This window comes from Pelmatolapia mariae, linkage group LG10_11 (assembly GCF_036321145.2).
Source record: "Pelmatolapia mariae isolate MD_Pm_ZW linkage group LG10_11, Pm_UMD_F_2, whole genome shotgun sequence".
Classification (NCBI taxonomy): Eukaryota; Metazoa; Chordata; class Actinopteri; order Cichliformes; family Cichlidae; genus Pelmatolapia; species Pelmatolapia mariae.
Genome location: NC_086236.1, coordinates 1,655,310 through 1,678,843, shown reverse-complemented (window position 1 = coordinate 1,678,843; position 23,534 = coordinate 1,655,310). Strand labels below are relative to the sequence as shown.

Below are 23,534 nucleotides of genomic sequence, written 5' to 3'. Positions count from 1 at the left end.
GAAGCTTTATTTCAGCAGACCACGCTCTGCAAAAATGTGTATGCAGTGTGTGTAATATGTATGTAGGATGTATGTGTATGAGGTGCAGTAAGGGACAATATTACTGAAACGCGCTCACACACGCCACTGAAAACTGAGGCATTTCAGCTGAACAGGAAGTTGTTTCCTGACAAGTAAACTGAAGGACAAAGTGGCACATTTCAAACCACTAGACGTCTACTCAGCAACCTGCTAGTAGCCTAAGTGAAGCAGCCGCATTACTTAACAATATATTAGCTTCAGCAGAGACCACCACAACTCTGTCAAATGCGACAGCTGTGGAACAGCAGCCTGTTGCAATACCGTGGTCAAGTGAGCCCTCACATGCGAAGCCACAGTCAAGCTAGCCGCACCACCAGCCGCACTGGCATTTATGTACATACATATAAATATGTGTGAGTGCGATTCAGTAGTGTGTGTGAACGTGTTTCAGTAATAATGTCCCTACAGCACCTCATATACCTGCTCTTTACTGCAAGGGGCAACAGGATGAGCAGTGCTGGAGATGCAAAATGACCTCCAGCAGGTGTTACGTTCTTAGTCTAGGCGAGTATTGAACGCAACAAGAAATTGGCCCACTCACACACAGCCAAGCAAGAACCCAAACAGCAATATCTTTTTAAAGTGCTAGGCATCCATTTATTTTCTTCAGCAGTGAGCAGTGCCAAAAAAATAACAAACAAAACTCCCTAATGGTCCCTATGCTTTCCTACACAAATGAAAAACCAACCAAAAGACAATTCACTTACCTAACTTCCTAAATGAAAAACAGGAGAAAATTTAATCAACAAAAAAAGGCTTCTCACGCCTGCTAGGCTGCTGCAGTGAAGAATATATACAAGGTGAACAAAATACACAATTGCTACTTTACAAATCTATTTACAAAATTAAGATACTAACACCAGACACACACACACACACACACACACACACACACACACACACACACACACACACACACACACACACACACAGTTATACTTGCAAATCAATGGGCAAAGACACTCTATGAAACAACAACTCAAAACACATGCTCTTTGTTGGATGGTGGAGGCTAGTAGAGAGGGGGCCAGGTGGCTGTCATCCGGCAGTTAAATACTGGAGGTGATCAACCAATTATCCAATCTGAGGACAGGAAGAGACTCCACCCAGCTACTCAGCAGGCACGCCCAGGTGTCCACCTCCTAAGAGAGAAAGGGGACAAAACCCACAGCCATCCTCTGGTGGGAGGAGTCACACATAAAACAAACACTGACAACATTGGATCATAACACAGGTCAGTGGTGTGAATGTCTGTGACCAGACAATCAGAAACAGTAGGTCTGTGCTCACGGCCCGACACCATGTAGACAGACAATACCAGAACTGAACGGTCCACCCCTGGCACCCTGTTATTTTCATAGATGAGAGCAGGTTCACCCTGAACACAAACAGGGTCTTCCTGGTGAACAACACCTGAGAATAGAAAGGCTCACATTAGAGGACAGACTACAAAGGACTTGGAACACTGCAAAGGAAACTGAGTATAGAGTCTGTGTGTGGCTCAGGTGGGGTGTGGGGGTGTGGGGGTGGTGTTTGTTGGCATTGATCTTCTTTTCCATCAAACAGTGGGACATCCTTTCACTCCGAGCACATCACCCGTCCATATCAGCACAGACGTCACATCATTGAGATCTGAGGTGTTCTCAAAGTGTTCCTTTACTCTTATGAACAGTGAGCTGGGGAATGTTTTATATGTGCGGCTTGTTAAGCCGTCGCTCATTAAAACCACTGAACGAAGCACAACTGTGGGTTTTGTTGTCACGGGAACGTGCGTGGATTCATTTGGTGAAAATGTCGATTTCTCACAGCTGGAAACAGAACACACAGATCACTCTGTGTTTACACAGAGCTCTCAGAGGGCGGGGCCTTTAAACTGCGTTTCAATAAATATTAAAACAAGGTTGAAAGTAGAAATGAAAACTTCTCAGATGAATGTGAGATGCAGTGAAAACTGCACAGTGTGCTTTCACCTCTCACAGTGTGTTGGGTTCATGGAGCTGGTGTAACAGAGCATTTCTGTCTGTGTGTCAGATGTCAACGATTTCAGAGAAAGACTGGAAAACAGCTCTGACCGAGATCCTCGAAGAGCTCGATGAGCCACAGTACAAGAAGATGATGTTTATTCTGTCGGACATCGGCAAAAGAGTAAAGACCACCAAGTCCAGAGAAGAGATGCCCCAAGTAATCATCGAGCACTACGGAGTAGAAACATCTGTCCATAAAATCTATGAAATAATGGATCAAATACCTCGGAGGGACGCTGCAGTGCAGGACCGACTGCGCCCCTTTGTGGAAAGACTGAAGAAGAAACAGGAGGATGAGAGAAGAGGTGAGTTCATACTGTGACCTGATGTTTATGTGAAGCTTCTACAGATGGTCTGTGAGTGACAGCAGAAGCTTTAATGGTCAGTGCAAGTGATAATAAAGAGGTTTTTACAGATGTTTGATGTTTAGATGTCTTTTTTTCTTTCTTCATGTTAAAATGAGAATCTAAGATTTTAATTATTCATGTTTATTCATTTTATTGTAATTCCACATTTCTTGAACAGTCAAAAAATGTTTTATGAAAGTGCCACATACACATCACATGTTCCCAGATTAAACCAGGGACCACTGGGAGGGTTTCATGTTTACTTTGTGGAGAAAACTGGTACTGTGTCTGAAAGTGTGTCCAAATTCACAGCTCTCATCGTGTTACTTAAAGCCGAGCTGCAGATAACAGTGAGACTGACAGACAGGCTACAAATATAGAGTTATCAGTTCCACTCTGAGGAAGCAACAAGAAAGTATAATTCCACAAACCAGGAGCAGATTTTAGAATTTAAGGAAGATGAAGCTGAGAAGGAGTGAGCACATGCAGACTACACACACACCTAAAAGAGGGATAATAAAGAACTGGGGAACTCAGTCATAAAGAACAGCAAATGTAGGGAAATGTTTTCCTTTCAAAAATATTGAACTTTGATTATAATGAAAATGACACTAAATATACTTTGACATGCTCTGAAATCAGATATGCTAAGAAATGACTGGTACAACATTTATTCAGCTGACAAACCTTTAAATTAGATTCTGCAGGCAGCATGTAAGACCAGGATGTAAAACCTCACATTTGCTGGAGTTCCTTCAGGTAGAGCAGGAGTGGGTGGAACAAACAAAGGAGAGAACTTGAGTCTGTTTACCTGTGTTTTTGTTGTTGTTGTTGCTATAGTTACAGCTGATGAGAGCAGTTCATTTGTTTTTTGTTTTTACAGCACCGGGACCATCAACAGGAGCAACTGGTGTCAGAGCTCTGACTGACGGTAGGTACACAGCTGTCCTCAGTAAATGTGTTTGATTAGAAACAAAGAAAAGCATCACAGTGTTTGTCACGTTCATGAAGTTCAAACTGCAGACACCAATGAGACGGTGATCAGGTGAAAAATAAAGAAGTTTAATCAAAACTCCTGGGAGGCGAATAATACAGCACAAATGAATCACTGATCAATCACAGACAGTAATGACGATGGAAAAAGGAACAAAGGATAAAATCAGTAAAACACAGGCAGGCCACTCATATAATAATCCTCTGGTAATGAGTCTTACCAGAGGATTATTGTATGAGTGGCCTGCCTGTGTTTTATTTGATGTGTTTAACAGTTTTAACAGAAGATGGAAAATGTTTATATTTGTGCATCTTTTTTACATCTTTGGCACCTTACGTTGGGCTTAAATTAATTAAAATTTATGTGGTAAATCACACACCAGCATGTTAGTGCTTACCTTTCTCTGGTCACAGAAAACAAGTTTCAGAAATTTCTACTCAACCAGGAAGTTACCAGACAGTTTTTCATGAGCCACTCATCTGTAATGACTGGCTCATGGTGTGTAATGAGGTCATGGACCTCAAGCATAAACTTTTTATGAAATTAACACAACTAAATAAGATCACCAAATTAAAATTATGAGAAATATCAGGCAGTAAACCAGAAGTCTTTCATTATCCATTGATAACTTTGTTGTCACACCCTCCCCTCAGTATAAGAGTCTTGTTGTCATCCTCGATAGCACTCTTTCCTTCATAGCACATATAAATAATATCACTCGGTCTTCCTATTTTCATCTTTGTAATAGTAACCGCCTTCGTCCTTCACTCACTCCGAACAGTACCGCCATACTTGTCAAAGCTCTTGTCACATCTTGTTTAGGTTATTGTAATTCTCTTCTCTATGGTCTATCTCATGTTGTGGAAAATTTAACAATAACCTGCAACTCACCCAGTGAGCTTGATTTGAAGTGGGTTTAATAAACACATTGCAATGTGGAGAGAGCATCCCAGTGAAACACCAGGACCATCTCTGAATTGTGGCCACCGCCCTTACATCTTATATACAGAGACACAGACAAAGAACATTCCACAAACTCTTACATGTTGGCCCCTCTCACGGGGGGGGGCTATACCTTCTCCCTCACAGAGAGAATTATGACCTTGTTTTCTGCTTGGCTATCACCTAAGGATTTACATCCCTGATAAGCAGAAGTCGTCCCACTATCTGTTTAACGTCTCCCATTACAAAGGCCTCACTGTGTTAACACTCCACATGCATGCAAACTGGTGACAGGAGTGCTCTTACTATAGTGAAGTGAGAAAGTGATATTACTATAACTAATGTGATATGATTAAATATGTGATTAATACATGAAAAAAGAAATCTGCCACTACACTCATGAATCTCTCCACAAATTGCAGTTAGTTCAGAATACAGCTGCTCGTATTATATGCAGAATTAGATCCACTGAACATATAACAGCTTCACAAGTAAGCTCTGCAGGCTTACTTGTGAAGATGGTGAATGGATGTTCAGCTCCTTCTAATAGGTGGCGCCACTCCACTAGGGCCAATTTTATAGTGAGCAACTCTCTGTCTCCTACATCATAGTTGTGTTCCGCTGACGAGAGCTGATGTGAAAAAAAAGGCCAATGGGTGTAACTTGGCCTTGGGTCTTGAATGCTGGGAGAGGACTGCTCCGATGCCAACGTCAGATGCGTCCACCTCCAGAATGAATGCCTTGGAGTGGTCTGGGTGACACAACAGCTGAGGAAGCTGAGGAAGCACTGCAGGTGCTTGCGTGATGTGGGTGTGGGCCATTCCAGAATCGTACGGATCTTGGCTGGATCAGTCTTCACCTGCCCCCCTGCGAGTACATAGCTTTGACATAAAGTCTGTTTTCCAGGAGGCGTTGGAGGACTGCTTGGACATGGACATGGTGTTCCTGGGGGGTCTTGGAGAAAATGAGTATGTCATCAAGATAAACAAAAACAAATTGGTTCAGGAAATCACGGAGCACGTCCTTGACCAGGTTCTGAAAGACAAACCCAAAAGGCATGACTAAATACTCGAAATGACCTAGTGGTGTATTGCAAGCTGTTTTCCACTCATCCCGCTCCCTAGTGCGGGCCAGATGGGAGGTGTTGCAGCGATCCAGTTTAGTGAATATGGTGGCTCTGTGGAGAGGTTGGTAAATGGCCTGTATTTGTATAGCGCTTTTACTTAGTCCCTAAGGACCCCAAAGCGCTTTACACTACGTTCAGTCATTCACCCATTCACACACTGCTAATGACAAGCTACGTTGTAGCCACAGCTGCCCTGGGGCAGACTGACAGAGGCAAGGCTGCCAGACACTGGCGCCACCAGGCCCTCTGACCACCATCAGTAGGCAACGGATGAAGTGTCTTGCCCAAGGACACAACGACCGAGACTGTCGGAGCTGGGGCTCGAACCAGCAACTTTCCGATTACAAGACGAACTGCCATCTCTTGAGCCACGATCGTTCAAAGGCTGAGCTGATAAGGGGTCATTTATATTTATTTTTAATGGTGATGCCATTTAAACCTCTAAAGTGAATGCATGGACGGAGTGATTTCTTCTTCTTTTCCACAATAAAGAAGCCAGCAACCACCGGGGAGGAGGATGGACAGATGATACCTGCAGCTAATGACTGTAGGTAATTTTAGATATATTTTTCCATGGTCTCCCTTTCGGGCCTGGAGATGTTGTATAACCAACTAGAAGGAAGCGGAGCACCAGGCAAGAGCTCGATAGCGCAGTCATAGGGTCTGTAAGGTGGCAATCACGATTCTTTGTGTTTACTGAAAACCTCTTTTAGGTCGTGATACTCAGGCTGAACGAGGGTAAGATCTAAAAAAGTCTGTGTCAGGAGCCTGATGCAAAATTCCAGCCACACACCCCGGACCATGACAGATAAGACAGATTTGATGGTCACTGGACCACAAAAAATTTCAGTACTTGTCCCAAAATTTCACCTTGAATATTGATGACTATGTCATAAATTGTAGGGTCAAGGTAAAGAACATGGGCATGTGGCTCAACGCGGTGCTCTCCTTTAAGTCTCATGTAAAAGAGACAGCAAGGACTGACTTTTATCATCTAAGGAGCGTTGCTACAATCAGACAAGTTTTATCACTGGACACTGCAGAGGTTCTTGTCCATGCGTTTGTGTCTTTGCGCATTGATTATTGTAACGCTCTTCTTTCTGGGTTCCCAAAGAAAAGTTTTAGAGGTTTACTAATGGTACAAAATGCAGCTGCTCGCATTTTAACCAAAACTGGGAATTTTGAGCACATAACCCCCAGTACTGAAATCTCTTCACTGGTTGCCTTGTAGGTTTGAGCAGATTTTAAGGTCTTGTTGCTCACCTACAAGGCTTTAAATTGTTTGGTGCCTTCATATCTTTCTAAACTTTTGCACCTCCATGTTCCATCCCGTGCTCTTTGATCTCAGGATACTGCCCTTCTAAAAGTTTCTAAAGCCAGAGTGTGTTTTTCTTTTCGTCCCATCTTTGTGGAACAACCTCCCTCAGGCAGGCATGCTCTGTGGAGGTCTTTAAAGCCGAGTCAAAGACCCACTGGTTCACCCGATTATCAGCGTTGGGCAAGTTACTTTGAAAAAGTAATTAATTATAGTTACTAGTTACTACTTCAAGTAACTGAGTTAGTAACTGAGTTACAAGATTCTAAAAGTAGTTAATTACTTGAAAAGTAACTATTGCATTACTTTAAAAAAAATGTTTAACCCTCTGGGGTCCAGGGTATAATTGGACATTTTAACCACTTTTGATGTTTCCTCTACATTTCACCTTTAAAAACTATTTACTTTGCCTTGTTTGGTGTCATCCTTTTCAGCACAACCTCACATGTCTGAATTCACAGTTATGTTTTCATATTTCATAACTTTAAATGCAAACAACAAAGTTATTTGCAGCCATTTACCTTTTGCCCTTTGTTATAACCATTTCAAAGTATTTACATAACAATCAGGTGTTCTGCATTAAATAAGATGCCACACAAATTATTTGTGCCACTTCAAAAATGTTGTCTACTATGGAGATACAGGAGAACATCACAGCCTGATACCTGCAGGTCTGACAGCAGCAGGTGTATCACTCCTGTTTCTACCTGGAGACAGCAGTCGCCTCATTGTTCTGACACACAACACAAAACTATCCACAACACTACACACTAACTACACAAGACAACACATTATCTACACACTCCAAACACGCTAAACGTCACAAATCTCTCACATCTCAAAACTCGCTCTCTCTTTTTCTGCTCTCTCTCTCTCTCTCTCTCCGCCACTCCTGAAACTTCCTCCTCTTCCTAAACAACCAAATGTCATGTTACCATATCATTTTTTGATCGACATGGTGCATTTTTCCACCAACACGAATGGGCTGTTTTTTGTTTTGTTTTTTAATTTTTTGCTCATAAGCAGAGAGTGCTTGCTGCGCTGTCCTTAGACAGTAAGAGTGATGAAACTATTGAGGAAAAACACGCGTATATATTGTTTATCACGACTCTGGTTTTACGTGGCCCATCAACACAATTTAAAAACTGGTATATATCACCTTGTTGCTTTATCATGTGATTGGCTTACCACGACTACTTTATTCTTCCTCAGTCAAACAGCAGCACTCATGCGATTGTTTTGCCCCCTGAGCTCCAGGTGTTGTGCTAGACAGTGATTACAGTTCGCGGGAGCGCGCAGCTGCTTAAAGCTGTAGCGTCCAGATTACTTACAGCTACTTCCGTGCAACTGATATAAGATGCGGTAAGCTGAACACAGCTTCAACCGTAGATTTGTTGAAAAATAGTAACACGACCGCATTTTCTTGTTAGTAACGTTAACGGCGTTGTAACGATAGAAATAGTAATTAGTTAGATTACTCGTTACTGAAAAAAATAACGCCGTTACTTGTAACGCCGTTATTCCCATCACTGCCGATTATACGTGTTTTATTACTCTTAATTTTTTTACTGATTCTTTTTGTGATTCGATTTTGTTTTATCAGTTTTTAAACTGTGTTGTTTTTTTCTGTATTGTTTTTATCGATTTATCTTTCTTTATCTCCAAATAGCACTTCCATTCTCTTTTCTCTTTCATCCGCCAATTCAGACTGGTTATATAGAGTTTTATAGTAGTCTAGAAATACATTTTGGATTTTCCGGGGGTCATAATTTATTTCTTTGTTAACTGGATCTCTGATTTCTGATTTTATATCAAGACCTAGATTTTTAAGTGTTATGATGGTCTGTCTCTCTTCCATTGTTAATCGCCTTTTTCTGGCAACACACTACTTTCTGTATTACAATACTGTTCAACTGATGCTCACGAGGGTATGGTATCACAGTGTGTTCCAACACTGCTTCTATGCAGACAGAGGAGGTTGTAAGTAATCCAGAAAAGTTGGAATACCTGTAGGAATTAGCAGCACCAGCTTTAAAGGCTTGATTGACCTCTATTGCTGCAGAACAGCTTTAAATCGTTAACCCGTGTTGTGTTCCCTGAAAAGACCTTTTTGTATAATTCTGAAATTTACATGATTTTTCAGTTTTGAGTAACCCTATCTTTTTTAAACCTCAGGCAGTTCACCACTTATCTTAGTAATATTTCAAGCTATTCATCGGACTTGAATGACTTGAATTGCAATAAATAACTGGGAAAATTGGGGTGTTCTAAAACTTTTGACCGTGTATACCCATAATATACTGACAAAACGATGTCAACCAAATATGTGCACCGTCATTTGGCATATAGCAAAAGGTTGTCATGTATTGAAACAAAATTAACAAAGTAATTAAAGCAATATTTTGCTGTAACGCTTCAGTGACTGTAAATTAGCTTAATGTGAAAATGAGATAGAAGTGTAAACATATGAACAATGTCAAGTTCATGTCCAGATGTGGGCTTTGTGGAAAACTGTGATCCAATTTCAATGGAAACAGAGTTTTTCCATGGTAACCGCTTAGTGGGAAAAACATGTTTGTTACAGTTTTCGGACATCCTGCTGAAGATGATGTTGTGAATACGTGTGTGTGTGTGTGTGTGTGTGTGTATATATATATATATATATATGTATGTATATATATATATATACACACACACACACACTGATATACTAAGGATGAAACATTTTGAAAGCAACAGTGTTTGTCCTTCAACACATTTACACCTCAAAATCACCTCAGTCAGTCCGACTGGGTCTGACTAATATCACAGGTCCATTTATAAACTGACTGATCTGTTTCTCCATATTTTTATCTTCAGAGTCTGTCTCCTCAAGTTCAAGGAAAAGGAAGGTGGACAAGGTAAGGAGACATAATGAGAACAACCTGACAAAGTATTTACTTTATATCATAGTTTACATCCATCAGTGTCAGAATTAAATTAATGAAGCTTAATCAAAGCAACAGTTTATTAAGATGTTATTTAACACAGGTTCTTTGTACCACATAACTCCTGCAGTGCATCAAAATAATCCTGTGTTTAAATGTAAATGATCTTCTGTTCTCATTTTGTGCTGCTGGTTTCCTCAGACTGAATCAGCTGGATCAGTGATGCCCAAAAAGAAGAAGACAGAGAACAAAGTTTCATCCCTGAAATCAACTGGGGCCACCAAAACTACCAAGGTAGCTGCTATTTCCAGACTGTAGGCTTTAAAGTTCCTTTATTGATCAACTGTTATTCAAATCCTTAGTAGATTATAAGGGAACAGATGAATGAAGTGAGAAAACTAATTAAGTAACAAGTGAACAGATCAATACATTCAGGCAATACAATAAGCAAATTAATAAACCAAGGGGACCACTTAATGAACCATCGGATGAATAAAAATAAATAAATCTCTGGTAGTTCACATCCATCACTGGGAGGATAAACTGATGAAGCATTCATCACTTTGTGTTTAAGCACACTGTAAATGATCTTCTGTGTTACTGTTCTGGTTTCCTCAGGCTGCTGCACCAGAGAAGCCCAAAGAGAAGGAGAACAAACAGAAAGCTAAGAAAAAAGGTGAGTTCACACTGAAGTGTTATTTATGTCATGTTACCACTTCTTCAGATGATCTGTGAGCTTGAAGTGCGAACAGAAGCTTTTGGGGTCACAGGTGATAATAAAAAGATATTTTCCAGTTTAATGTGCAGTATTAGGTCAAACTTATCCCACTGTGATCAGAAATCTATATACACTCTTCATGGGCAACAACATTCTGGCTCCCGTGTTGTGATTTCTCAAAGGTTTTTTTCTGATTTGCAGTACAGGCCTCTGTCTGAAGCATGTGAGTCAGAATACTGTAGCTCCTGTGAAAAATAGAGTCTCAAATCAGAAGGACTTCACTCCCTGCTATAATTCTCAAACATGCATCTTAAAGCTGATAACTCGTAAGCTGGAGAGGAAATGACCTTTCACTAATTTAGATGGCCTCTAATTTCCTGCTTCTTAATTCAGATCAAACTGAGGTTATTGTACTCGGCCCTGAAAATCTTAGAAATATGGTATCTAACCAGATTCTTACTCTGGATGGCATTACCTTGGCCTCCAGTAACACTGTGAGGAACCTTGGAGTCATTTTTGACCAGGATACAAATATGTAAGACTGCTTTCTTCCATTTGTGCAACATCTCTAAAGTTAGAAATATCCTGTCTCAGAGTGACGCTGAAAAACTAGTTTTCATTTTCTGTCTCTCTTTATTGAGACTAAGAATGCTGAAAGTTTTTAAAAAGCCATTAAAATGAGTTTCTGTTTCTTCCTTTTTAGGAAGCAGCTTGTAGAAGGTAACACTGTGAAACTCACTGACTCATGTTTGTTTCTGGTCTTACAGATGAGCTGAGGAGCCTGCAGCCTGATGAGGTAGCAGTTATGAAATCATTTCTTTAACATTAAGTAATAATGCACATTGCATTAGACAAAGTCTTACATAGTTTTATTTCTTTGTGGACATTAATGCTGTATAATAATAATAATAATAATAATAATAATACTAATAATAATATATCACTTGTAATAGTCAATGCTTTTCTGAAAGACTTGGTATTACCACCTGTTTATTTTCCTCACCTTCATATGTGAGTGAATTTGAAGATATGATTTGTATTTATATGTATGTTTCTCTGCATGTTGTATTTTTGTTCTCTTTATTTGTGTCCAGAGGAAATCCATCCATGATGTAAAGATCAGCGGTGACCTTGGAAACAAACCCATAGCTGGCAAAGTTCTGGCGAAATCTGTTCTGCGTACATCTAAACCCCCCAAAAAAGAGAAGATGTTTTTCTTTTACCTGGGGGTGGCTGATGAAACAGGCAGCATTAAAGTGGTGGTGTATGGAAGAGAGCGCTATCAGCGTTTCCAGGAGAAGAGCTGCTACCTGTTCAGAAATGTCATCATGGACGAAAATGTCATGAAAGTGACCAAAAAGAGCGGCATATCAAAGATGGCACCTATTGATGTTCCTGAGAATCTGGAGATGGAAGCTCAGAGACTCGGTTATTCCCAGACTCCAGTTTGCTCCATCAGACAGGCCATCGGATCAGAGGGGAAGACATCAGTGAGTGTTGAAGGAAAAGTAACGGAGGTAAGTGTGAACTGAATATGCTGCAGTGAAGCTGTGAGGGCGCTCCCACAGAACAGTCATGTTTAGCTTAGTGTCCTGCTGAAGGCTGTGCTGTGAAAAATGACTTTAACAGTCCCACAAAGATTTTTCTGTGTTAAATATTAAATATATTACAAACAGATATATTTGCTCAGTTTAACCTTTACAGACTATTTTGTATGTTCACAGTGGTCCAGGTCAGTTTTGACTCAGTGTTCATAGCAAATTTGAAGCTTCAGATCTATTTAGAATACAGAATAGTGCATCTGATAGATGATCAATCTTCAATTAATGTTTCAGAGAGCAGGCAGAGTCCATCTTTTAGGTTTTATAGGACACACTGGTCAGATTATCTCAGTGTTCCAGTATCACCCCTGAAGGAGTTGGAGATGATGGCTGAGGGAGTGGGAGGTCTGCACATATCTGCTTAGACTGCTGGCTCGGTGACTCTGGGGCTGAACAATGAAGCCATCACAGTGGCAACAATTAGAGTTCCTCTAACAGCAGCTTGAGGCTGACTATGTGATTCCAAAATTCACAGCAGAAATAAACATGCACAGGAGAGTTGTTGGTCTCTGAGTTGTTCTCATGTTGTGTTGTTGGTTTGTTCAGATTGGCAAACTGAAGAAAAAAAACAGGGAGCAGAAAACAGGAAAGAGTTCCAACTTGAAGACGGCACAGGCTCCATCTGGATCACTTTGTGGGGCGAATACATCAAACAGCTCAGAGGAAAATCACCTGGAGACTCTGTCAGGGTGGTCAATGTAGAGACGAATCACTACGAAGGTTCAGTATCACTGAACTCAACAGATTTCACCAGAATTTCAAAGGTAATTTCTGATGCTGGCTTCAGTTTGAAATGTGTTTAATATTTAGTATTGATTCAAAGCAGAGACTGTCAGCTTTGACCTCCTACTGGAACATTTCCTCACTATTGCTGAGTCTCTGCTCTCTAGTTAATCCAGCCGTACCTGTACTAAGTGTCCCCACCAGGTGGTTCACTGTGAGGGTCTCCCTGTGGTCCGACAGACTGACCTCCACCATCTTGGACTTAATCTGTTATTAGACTCAATTGGCTTCTGTCAAAATGTAAAAGAACCCACCCACCACTTTAATCACACTCTAGATCTTGTTTTAACATATGGCATAGAAACTGAACATTTAACAGTGTTTCCTGAAAACCCTCTGCTGTCTGATCATAGAATAGCCTTTATTGTCGTTGTACCCTGTACAATGACAATAAAGGCTATTCTATTCTATTTCCTGATAACATTTACATTTACAATAATTGATTACACAGCAGTGGAGAGTAGACTTTATCACAGTAGATGTCTTTCTGAAAGTGCTGTAACTAAGTTTAAGAATATAATCCACCCACTGTTATCATCTTCAATGCCCTGTACCAACATAGAGCAGAGCAGCTACCTGAACGCTACTCCAACAGAGGTCGATCATCTTGTTAATAATTTTACCTCCTCACTACGTACGACTCTGGAAACTGTAGCTCCTGTGAAAACTAAGGCCTCAAATCAGAAGTACCTGACTCCGTGGTATAATTCTCAAACACGTAGCCTAAAGCAGATAACTCGTAAGCTGGAGAGGAAATGGCGTGTCACAAATTTAGAGGATCATCATTTAGCCTGGAGAAATAGTTTGCTGCTTTATAAGAAAGCCCTCCGCAAAGCCAGAACATCTTACTATTCATCACTGATTGAAGAAAATAAGAACAACCCCAGGTTTCTCTTCAGCACTGTAGCCAGGCTGACAAACAGTCAGAGCTCTACTGAGCCAACCATCCCTTTAACGTTAACTAGTAATGACTTCATGAACTTCTTCACAAATAACATTTTAATCATTAGAGAAAAAATTACCAATAATCATCCCACAGATGTAACATTATCTACAGCTACTTTTAGTACCATTGATATTCATTTAGAATAGAATAGAATAGTCCTTTATTGTCACTGTACATGTACAACAAAAGCAGGAATATATAACAAACAGGAGAAATATATACAAAAACAACAGAAAAGTATACACTAGAATACAAGTTCAAAAGTGTTTGGAAACAGTGCAAAGAAAAGACTTGGTCTGAATAGAGTCTGTGTGTGAGTGGCCTGAGTGGTGAGGGTTACTGAGATGATAGCTCAGATTGGTGAGGTAAGTGGGCAGGGGTGGGGTTTGGGGGGAAGAAGCTGTTTTTGAGTCTGGAGGTGTGGGACCTGATTGACGTGATGCACCAACCAGAGGGCAGTGGGTCAAACAGGTGGTGATCTCCATCAGAGATGAGCCCATCACAGCACAGAAACAGCTTTAATGAAGGTTACAAATAATTTTATGGCCTCTGACTGTGGATTCATCTCTGTGCTTCATTATGTTATCATAAAAAACACTGATGTGAATTAAGGGGAAAAAAAAACTTTATGTATAAAAATCAAAAATGCACCCTGTGGTTTGTGATAAGATTCTCAGATATACTGACACGGTTTGGCAGGAGATGAGTGACCATCAGCGTACAGACAGATAAACTCTTTGGCCTGCTTTCAATATCAAATTACCTGCATAACTTCCTGTGTATTCCTCCTTATCAACAAATTTAGTTATGATGAATTTAGGAAATCGTCCTGTGAAAATATCCTCATTTGTGACTATTCTTGTTCAGGTATGAAAAATGTCTGTAAGGATGCCGTATCTATGATAATTTTGCAAATGTCCTGTAGAGCCTTGCTGTGTGTCATTGTTACACTTCATGAAACAGTAACCTTTTTCTACAAACATACTAGCAGAAACAATCTCGACATGATGTTGTCCATTTTAACCCTGGAGAACCCATGGGGTCAAATTTGACCCCATGGGTTCCCTAGAAAATCAGTGGGGTCGGCTCTGACCCCATGGGTTCTCCAGGGTTAAAGTAAATGCTGTCTAAGGAGCACTTCTTCTTGAACAAAAAAAATCTGTGTGTATTGGAAGAAACAGTTCCACAATGCAACCATCTGCTGTGTATCTTTCTATAGTTCCCAAACCCTGGTTGTTCCCATCTATGGATGTGGCATTTATGTATGTTATCTTTCTGTATAGGACAGGCTGGCCTCCAAACAGAAGAACAAACAGGAAAGTAAGAAAAAGGGTGAGTTTACGCTGAGGTATTTTCTATGTTAGGTTTGTACAAATGGTCTGTGAGCTCTGAATGTGAAGCTTATGGTCAATCACACTCAAATATCTGCTCTTGTTAGAGACAGGACAGGAGGTCTTTGAGTGTGAAGGGTTTCCACTCTGTGGAAAGACTGCAGGGGCAAATAGTTCAGCAACTTAAGAACGTCATTTCTAAACTTTAAGTTTTAGTCAGTTTCAACATCTGCAGTTCATAATCTAATTAAAGTAATCGGAGAATCAGAGATTTCTGCACACACAGGACAGTCCTGCAGACCTGTACTGAATGATGCCGATTATCAGAGCCTCGGGCAACACCTGCTGCCATCCAGAAGATGTCTGTTTTAGGGAATGTCAGGTTTATATTGTTGATTGTCATTTATGCTTAGAAATATTTACTCATATATGCTTAGAGTTTTATAATCACTTGCATAATGATAGAGGTTTGATCCTTAGCAGTCTGAAAAGACTGTGTGCCTTCCAGAGTGTTCTGGCGTGCACACGCCTCCTAGGGTCATGAGAGAGGTCGTATCTTCTCTTGCTGATATATGGTATAGCAAACACATGTATGTCTGGTTTAGTCTGTCTTTTGTTTAGATAAACTGCTGGACTGCAGGTTGAGGGAAGTCATTCACAGGGTCACATCTTGACACACACACACACACACACACACACGCACACATACCTACACACACACACAAACAGTACCCTTTGTTCACGTGTACGTCTATGTAAGATATCCTATGTTAATGAACCTATGCATATTCATGTAACGTCAATAAAAGAGCAGTGTTACGAGGGAGCAGACGAGAGCAACTGAGGTCAAGCGAAGGAACGGCGCTCATCCTGACCTGACCAAATGAGAGATTGCTCAACCTATATAGCAACTGGATAAACAATTTTAAACACCAAAGGGGAAACTACAGGGACAACAGCAAAAATTAATACTAAAAACCAAGCCCATCACTCCCTGTGTGGTCACAACAGATGGTTAAGTCCATTTAGGTGGCCTCTGCACTTAAACCAGGAAGGATTGGAGCAGCAGCCAGGTAACTCAAAAAGATGAGAAAAAACTACTACAACTTCTATACTGCCATACCGTATGTGCTTCAAGTCTTAACCTCCTAGGAACTGGCGTCCACATATGTGGACATCACATTTTGGGTTGTCTAGACAAAAATACACAATTTTGCTCTACAAGGGCCTGATATCCACTTACGAGGACGTTATACTGCCATTGTTCTATCGAAATTTAAAGCGAATATCCTCATATGTGGATCTGATTTTTCTCAGAAACAAAAATCAGGTTAAAAAAAAAAAAAATCAGGTAATTCTTTTTTACATTCATCAGGTCCCAATCAGCCCAAATAGCAAAGCGAAGTTAAAAATGCATGCCATGAAAGAGTTCGGGTCTTAGGAGGTTGAGTAATAAGTCATTTTTTCCATTGTGGAAATTTCCTCTATGACACCTTGCCATTGCTTCAATCTCAAAGGATCATGTTGAAGCCTCAGAGTCTCCAGCATTGCTGTGGGGTTCCCAACTGTTTACTTTTGATGTAAGGTGTCATAAAAAATCTTCTCAAATTTTTCAAGCCAAATTCTCTCCATTGACTAGAGTAAGTGGAAGTGTGTTGTAACAGGCCGATTGAATGCCAGTCATCTTCTGATTGTCCAATCTTCAATTCTGATTCCCATTTTCTGATAACTTCTTAGATGACCCAGTAACCATTTCTATTAACTCACTGCCCTCTTGAGAGAGATAGTTTCTGATTTCAGTGCTATGAAAGTGTCTCAGTTGAAAATACCTAAATATGTTGGAGTTATCCGGCCCAAACTCCTCTTTTAGGTTCTCAAAGGACTTAAACACTTTCCCGTCTAGTAATGTGTTAATGAATGTATTAATCAGTTGACCAATTCTGAATTCTGGAGAATGTGAGGACCAAATCATCATTTTACAATATCCTTCGATTTTGTGTTTAATTACCGGATCGCACCAGACCTTTAATGTTGCCGTGACAATTGGATTTTGGTCTCTAAAATATGCATACATTTTGTCGTCCAGTCTCATATGAGGGTAACTCGCGCATTAATTGAGTGCAATATTTTTACATTTAGAATAGTGTTTTGCGTCTCATTTTTGGCAGGGGAAGATGCACTCTGGGCCTTCTTCATTACTATATCCTTGAAGCCCCGATCTATGCAGTCTTGGAAGTGTCTAAATTGAGCAGATGTGATTAGTAATTTGTTAGTTGTTTAGTATATTTGGTATAATCAAAGCTTGAAAAAAAAAAGTTTGTTTAATTTTAAGCTACCATTCGCTTTTTTCCGCCAAGTCTTCGGTGTCTGACGTCGCAGCATTCTCTGTCACTTACATTTACCATCACTTACCTCTCAACTCGTTCCCCTGTTGAGATAAACAATCTCATCCACAGGAGCTGTTCGTCAACTGGGAGATTTGTCCGTCATAGCATTTTATTTTGGGTTTTTTAAAACATTTTAATTAGTGTTTTAAGATTGGACATTTCAGTATCGCAATTTGGAACTGAAACAGATCTTCACTGGTAGAGGAGGCAAAACAATCTTACAAATATGCCTCTGAATGCGGATAAGGCACTACTGCTAGAGGACAGCTATGTCAGTGTTAGCATGCTAAATGCTATGTTGGAACAGCAACGGGAGTTTTACAAAGAGCTGATTCATCAACAGCAAGATAACTTCAAGTTATTTGTCCAATTAATCATGGATGGATTTAACAAAAGGTTGGACAGCATTTTGAAGTATGTACAGGATGTTAAATCCAGCCTGCAATTCACGCATGGTGTTGTCGGTGAGCTGCAAACCAAAGAGAAGGGTATTAAAAGTGAACTAAAAGAGTTTGAATCAGCAGTCAGCAGCATACGTGAGGAAAACAAAGAGTTTGTGAATGGCCGAATCTATACTTGTAATCTTACTGACTTTTACTTTTAAATGCAGTCATTAAATGTCAAGCAACAACTTGAAATGTACAGTGTTTGGCCTTGACACATTTACACCTCAAAATCACCTCAGTCAGTCCGACTGGGTCTGACTAATATCACAGGCCCATCTGTAAACTGACTGATCTGTTTCTCCATATTTTTATCTTCAGTCTGTCTCCTCAAGTTCGAGGAAAAGGAAGGTGGACAAGGTAAGGCGACATAATGAGAACAACCTGACAAAGTATTTACTTTATATCATAGTTTACAGCCATCAATTAAATAAGGAAGCTTAATCAAAGCAACAGTGTTTTAAGATGTTATTTAACACAGTTTTTTTTGTACCACATGGCTCCTGCAGTACATCAAAATGATCCTGTTTTTAAATGTAAATGATCTTCTGTTCTCATTTTGTGCTGCTGGTTTCCTCAGACTGAATCAGCTGGACCAGTGACGCCCAAAAAGAAGAAGACAGAGAACAAAGTTTCATCCCTGAAATCAACTGGAGCCACCAAAACTACCAAGGTAGCTGCTATTTCCAGACTGCAGGCTTTAAAGTTCCATTATTAATCGACTGTTATTCAAATGCAAAGTAGAATACAAGGGAACAGATTAATAAATTGAGAAAACTAATTGAATAACAAGTGAAAAAATCAACACATTGAGGTGATATTAATACAATAAGCAAACTAATAAACCAAGGGGACGAGTTAGTGAACCATCAGATGAATAATCTTAAATCCCTGGTAGTTTACTGTGGCGGGGTGTGGTCTGCGATGCTGCTGCAGGTGAGATGGACGCACCTGCTCAGCATCTGCAATCACGCCTCGCCGGCATAAAAAGCTGTTCTTGCCTGTGATTGTGGTGGTTGTGTATAAAGAGATGCTTAAAAGCATAAATATGTCATCGGGTCTGCTGTGCCCCCCATCCTGGGTTTTGGCACCACTGTAACGAACCACAGCAGACCTGATAAAATATTTATGCTTTTAAGCATCTCTTTATTAACACTTTACGGTTATGTCTACACAGTTGGCTGCAGCTCTCCCGCTGCCAGCCACACATATACACAACCACCACAATCACAGGCAAGAACAGCTTTTTATGCCGGCGAGGCGTGATTGCAGATGCTGAGCAGGTGCGTCCATCTCACCTGCAGCAGCATCGCAGACCACACATTTACATCCATCACTGGGAGGATAAACTGATGAAGCATTCATCACTTTGTGTTTAAGCACACTGTAAATGATCTTCTGTGTTACTGTTCTGGTTTCCTCAGGCTGCTGCACCAGAGAAGCCCAAAGAGAAGGAGAACAAACAGAAAGCTAAGAAAAAAGGTGAGTTCACACTGAAGTGTTATTTATGTCATGCTACGGCTTCTTCAGATGATCTGTGAGCTTGAAGTGTGAACAGAAGCTTTTGGGGTCACAGGTGATAATAAAAAGATATTTTCCAGTTTAATGTGCAGCATTAAGTCAAACTTATACAACTGTGATCAGAAATCTATATACACTCTTCATGGGCAACAACATTATGGTTCCTATATTATAATTTCTCAGAGTTTTTTCTGATTTGTAGTACAGGTCTGTGTATGAAGCATGTGAGTCAGAATACTGTAGCTCCTGTGAAAAATAGAGCCTCAAATCAGAAGTACCCGACTCCTAGTATAATTCTCAAAAATGCATCTTAAAGCAGATAACTCATGAGCTGGAGAGGAAATGGCATCTCACTAATTTAGATGGCCTCTAACTTTCTGCTTCTTAATTCAGATCAAACTGAGGTTATTGTACTCGGCCCTGAAAATCTTAGAAATATGGTATCTAACCAGATTCTTACTCTGGATGGCATTACCTTGGCCTCCAGTAATTTTGTGAGAAACCTTGGAGTCATTTTTGACCAGGACATGTCCTTCAACGCACATATTAAACAAATATGTAAGACTGCTTTCTTCCATTTGCGCAACATCTCTAAAATTAGAAATATCCTGTCTCTTAGTGATGCTGAAAAACTAGTTCATGCATTTATTACTTCCAGGCTGGACGACTGTAATTCACTATTATCAGGAAGTCCTAAAAACTCCCTGAAAAGCCTTCAGTTAATCCAAAATGCTGCAGCAAGAGTCCTGACAGGGACTAGAAAGAGAGAGCAGATTTCTCCTGTATTGGCTTCCCTTCATTATATAATCAGTCACTGTTCTTTTTTTTTCTTCAGGTAAAAGCGAGTTTGTGGATAAACACAGGATGAAACTGATCGAGCGTGTGAGCAATGTCAATCCGATCCTTGAGGAACTCTTTAAAAAAAAGGTTATCCAGCAAGACGCTTATGATAAAATCGACAAGCTAAAGACTTATGAGGACAAGATAAGAGCACTCTACAATGGACCTCTGAAGGCAGGTGATAGTGCCAAAGAGGTCTTCTACATAGCCCTTAATAAACATGAGAAGATGCTTATGAAGGACCTCAGCTGAAAGAATTTTGTGGTGATATCCATTTTTTGTTTTCAACAAGAAACATTTTAAGACAAACTGGATTTACATTTTTTTTGTATGACAGGGAACAGGAAAAAAATATTATAGTATGTTTATTTTGGATACTAAATGCTATGCATGTCATGAATCAACAGCATAAAACATGGATGTAGCTTCCTGGTTCAACAAATAAGGCCAATGCAGATTCATTCTAATTCAATTCAGATACTTACACTGTCAGTCAGTAACAGCTGTCACACAAGGCTGGTTATCAATTCATTAAGTTAATCCAGGAAGGATTAAACATGCCATATGCTATTTGGCAGAGGGGTGTAGACGCCATGCCCCTCACATCTTTTAAATGCACTGTAGAACAGCATGCAGCAACATCTCCTGGTCTGGATCTGGGCTGGTGGACTTCCCTGCTCCTGCAGGACCAGGGGTGGTCTGCTCCACCCCAGAGCAAAGATAGCCATCTCCTGGGTATGGGGCCTGATTGCCCCTCTGGGGGTGATGGTACCTGGGAGTATAGAGTATATTTGGGGAGTCTGAGTGTGTCTACAGTGTTCATTTCTGTTTGTCTCCACATTGGGCGAGTACCGAGTATTTGTATATGTGTGCAAGAGGGTGGGAATGCATGTTTATGTCTGTAAGGTGAAGGTTATCTCTGGAAGGAAAAAGTCTCCATGGAGAAACTCCACACTGGTGAAAAATGAAAAAAGAGAGTGTAGGAAAGCTGAGCGCAGATGGAGAAAAACAAACCTCCAGGTTCATTATGACATCTATAAAGAGAAACTTCACAATTATAATGTACAACTGAGGAGTGCAAGGAGGTCCTACTTCTCTGACATCATCACTAAAAACAGTCATAATGCTCGGGTCTTATTTTCTACAGTTGACAGGCTAACAAACCCTCCTGTGTCAGTGGCAGCTGAACTTCATTCGACCATGGCCTGCAATGACTTTGCCAAATTCTTCACAGAAAAAATCCAAAAGATTAGACAAGCAATTGGTACATCAACAGCAGATCCAGGACATGTACTGTGTCCACCAAAAAACTGTTTAAACACCATGAAACAGTTTCACCCTATTAACAGCAAAGACCTGGAGGACATCTTAGGTCAACTGAACTCCTCCTCTTGCTGTTTAGATGTCCTGCCAACAAGTTTTTTCAAAAAGGTCTCAAAGACTTTAGAGTCAGACCTGTTACAGATCATCAACTTTTCTTTAGTGTCAGGTGTGTTTCCAGAATCACTAAAAACTGCTGTAATTAAACCTATACTGAAAAAGGACAATCTTGACAAGACACAAATGAATAACTACAGGCCGATCTCAAATCTCCCATTTTTAAGTAAGATCATTGAAAAAGCAGTTTCTCAACAGCTCAATTACTTCTTAACACAGAATAACTGCTATGATGCCTTCCAGTCAGGTTTTAGACAGAACCACAGCACTGAAACCGCTCTGACCAAAGTGTTTAATGACATATGTCTGAATACAGACAGTGGAAAAATGTCAGTCTTAGTTTTACTGGATCTCAGTGCAGCATTTGATACAGTTGACCACAACATATTACTCAAACGACTGGAGAACTGGGCAGGTCTTTCAGGAACTGTACTAAACTGGTTCAAAACATACTTAGAAAACAGGAAATACTTTGTATCAATAGGTAACTTCACAACTGAGCAGACAAGTATCACATGTGGAGTTCCCCAAGGTTCCATCTTGGGACCCCTTCTGTTTAGCATTTACATGCTCCCACTGGCACAGATTATAAAGAACAACAAAATAAACTATCATAGCTATGCAGATGACACACAAATATATATCACAATGTCACCAGGAGACCGAGGCCCTGTACAGGCTCTTGGTAAATGCATTGAGGAAATTAATGACTGGTTGTGCCACAATTTTCTCCAGCTAAACAAAAACAAAACTGAAGTAATAGTCTTTGGAGCCAAAGAAAAACGATTACAGGTCACCAGAGAACTTCAATCTATACACCTAAAAACCACAAACCAGGCGAGAAATTTGGGTGTAGTGATGGATGCAGACCTTAACTTAGAAAAACACATTAAGACAATAACAAAATCAGCTTACTATCACCTCAAGAATATTTCAAGGATAAAAGATCTGATGTCTCAACAGGACCTGGAAAAACTAGTCCATGCATTCATCTTTAGCAGGCTTGATTACTGTAACAGCATCTTTACAGGTCTACCTAAAAAAATCAGTCAGACAACTACAGCTCATTCCGAACTCTGCTGCTAGAGTCCTCACTAAGACCAAAAAAGTGGACCACATCAGTCCAGCTCTGAGGTCTTTACACTGGCTGCCTGTCCGTCAGAGGATAGACTTTAAAGTTCTGATGCTGGTCTATAAAGCTCTGAATGGTTTAGGACCAAAATACATCAGTGACCTCCTGACCCAGTATGAACCTTCCAGATCCCTCAGGTCATCTGGATCCGGTTTTTTATCAGTTCCCAGAGTCAGAACCAGACACGGAGAAGCTGCATTCAGCTTTTATGCTCCATATATCTGGAACAAACTCCCAGAAAGCCTCAGATCAGCTGAAACACCCAGTTTATTTAAATCCAGGTTGAAGACTCACCTGTTCTCAGCTGCTTTTGAATAAAACACCAAATCCACACTTTTAAGCTTAAATTTCAAAACTTATATTTTAACTACTGATTTTATCTACTGTCCTGATTTTATCTACTGTTTTGATTTTTGATTTTATATACTGTTTTGTTTGTTTGTTTGTTTGCTTGTCTTAATCAATTTTAAATCATGCTTTTTATTTGTTTTTGTTTTTAATGTCTTTGTAAAGCACTTTGAATCACCTTGTTGTTGAATTGTGCTATATAAATAAACTTGCCTTGCCTTGTATGTGCCTGTTTGTCTATGTCTATGTGTCAGGTCTTAGACTCTATCGCTTGACCCAGCGGTCTTAGCT

The 23,534-nt window shown here is 40.2% G+C and overlaps 1 protein-coding gene across 1 annotated transcript; it reads left to right on the top strand.

The window, feature by feature from the left end:
• Nucleotides 1-1,994: 1,994 nt before the first annotated feature.
• Nucleotides 1,995-20,578, top strand: LOC134637591 (uncharacterized). Its single transcript, XM_063488041.2, has 12 exons — nt 1,995-2,015; nt 2,113-2,410; nt 3,336-3,383; nt 9,689-9,729; nt 9,958-10,050; nt 10,375-10,432; nt 11,242-11,270; nt 11,569-11,991; nt 18,287-18,325; nt 18,546-18,638; nt 19,390-19,447; nt 20,322-20,578. The coding sequence occupies exons 1-12, from the start codon at nt 1,995-1,997 to the stop codon at nt 20,576-20,578; spliced, it is 1,458 nt and encodes a 485-aa protein (XP_063344111.2).
• Nucleotides 20,579-23,534: the final 2,956 nt, after the last annotated feature.

Bases quoted from the DNA above. Each gene is read 5' to 3' on its own strand.
- LOC134637591 (XM_063488041.2), top strand. From the start codon at position 1,995: ATGAAAACTTCTCAGATGAAT. The intron at 2,016-2,112 runs GTGAGATGCAGT...TCTGTGTGTCAG, and splicing joins TGAAAACTTCTCAGATGAAT to ATGTCAACGATTTCAGAGAA. The intron at 9,730-9,957 runs GTAAGGAGACAT...TGGTTTCCTCAG, and splicing joins GGAAAAGGAAGGTGGACAAG to ACTGAATCAGCTGGATCAGT.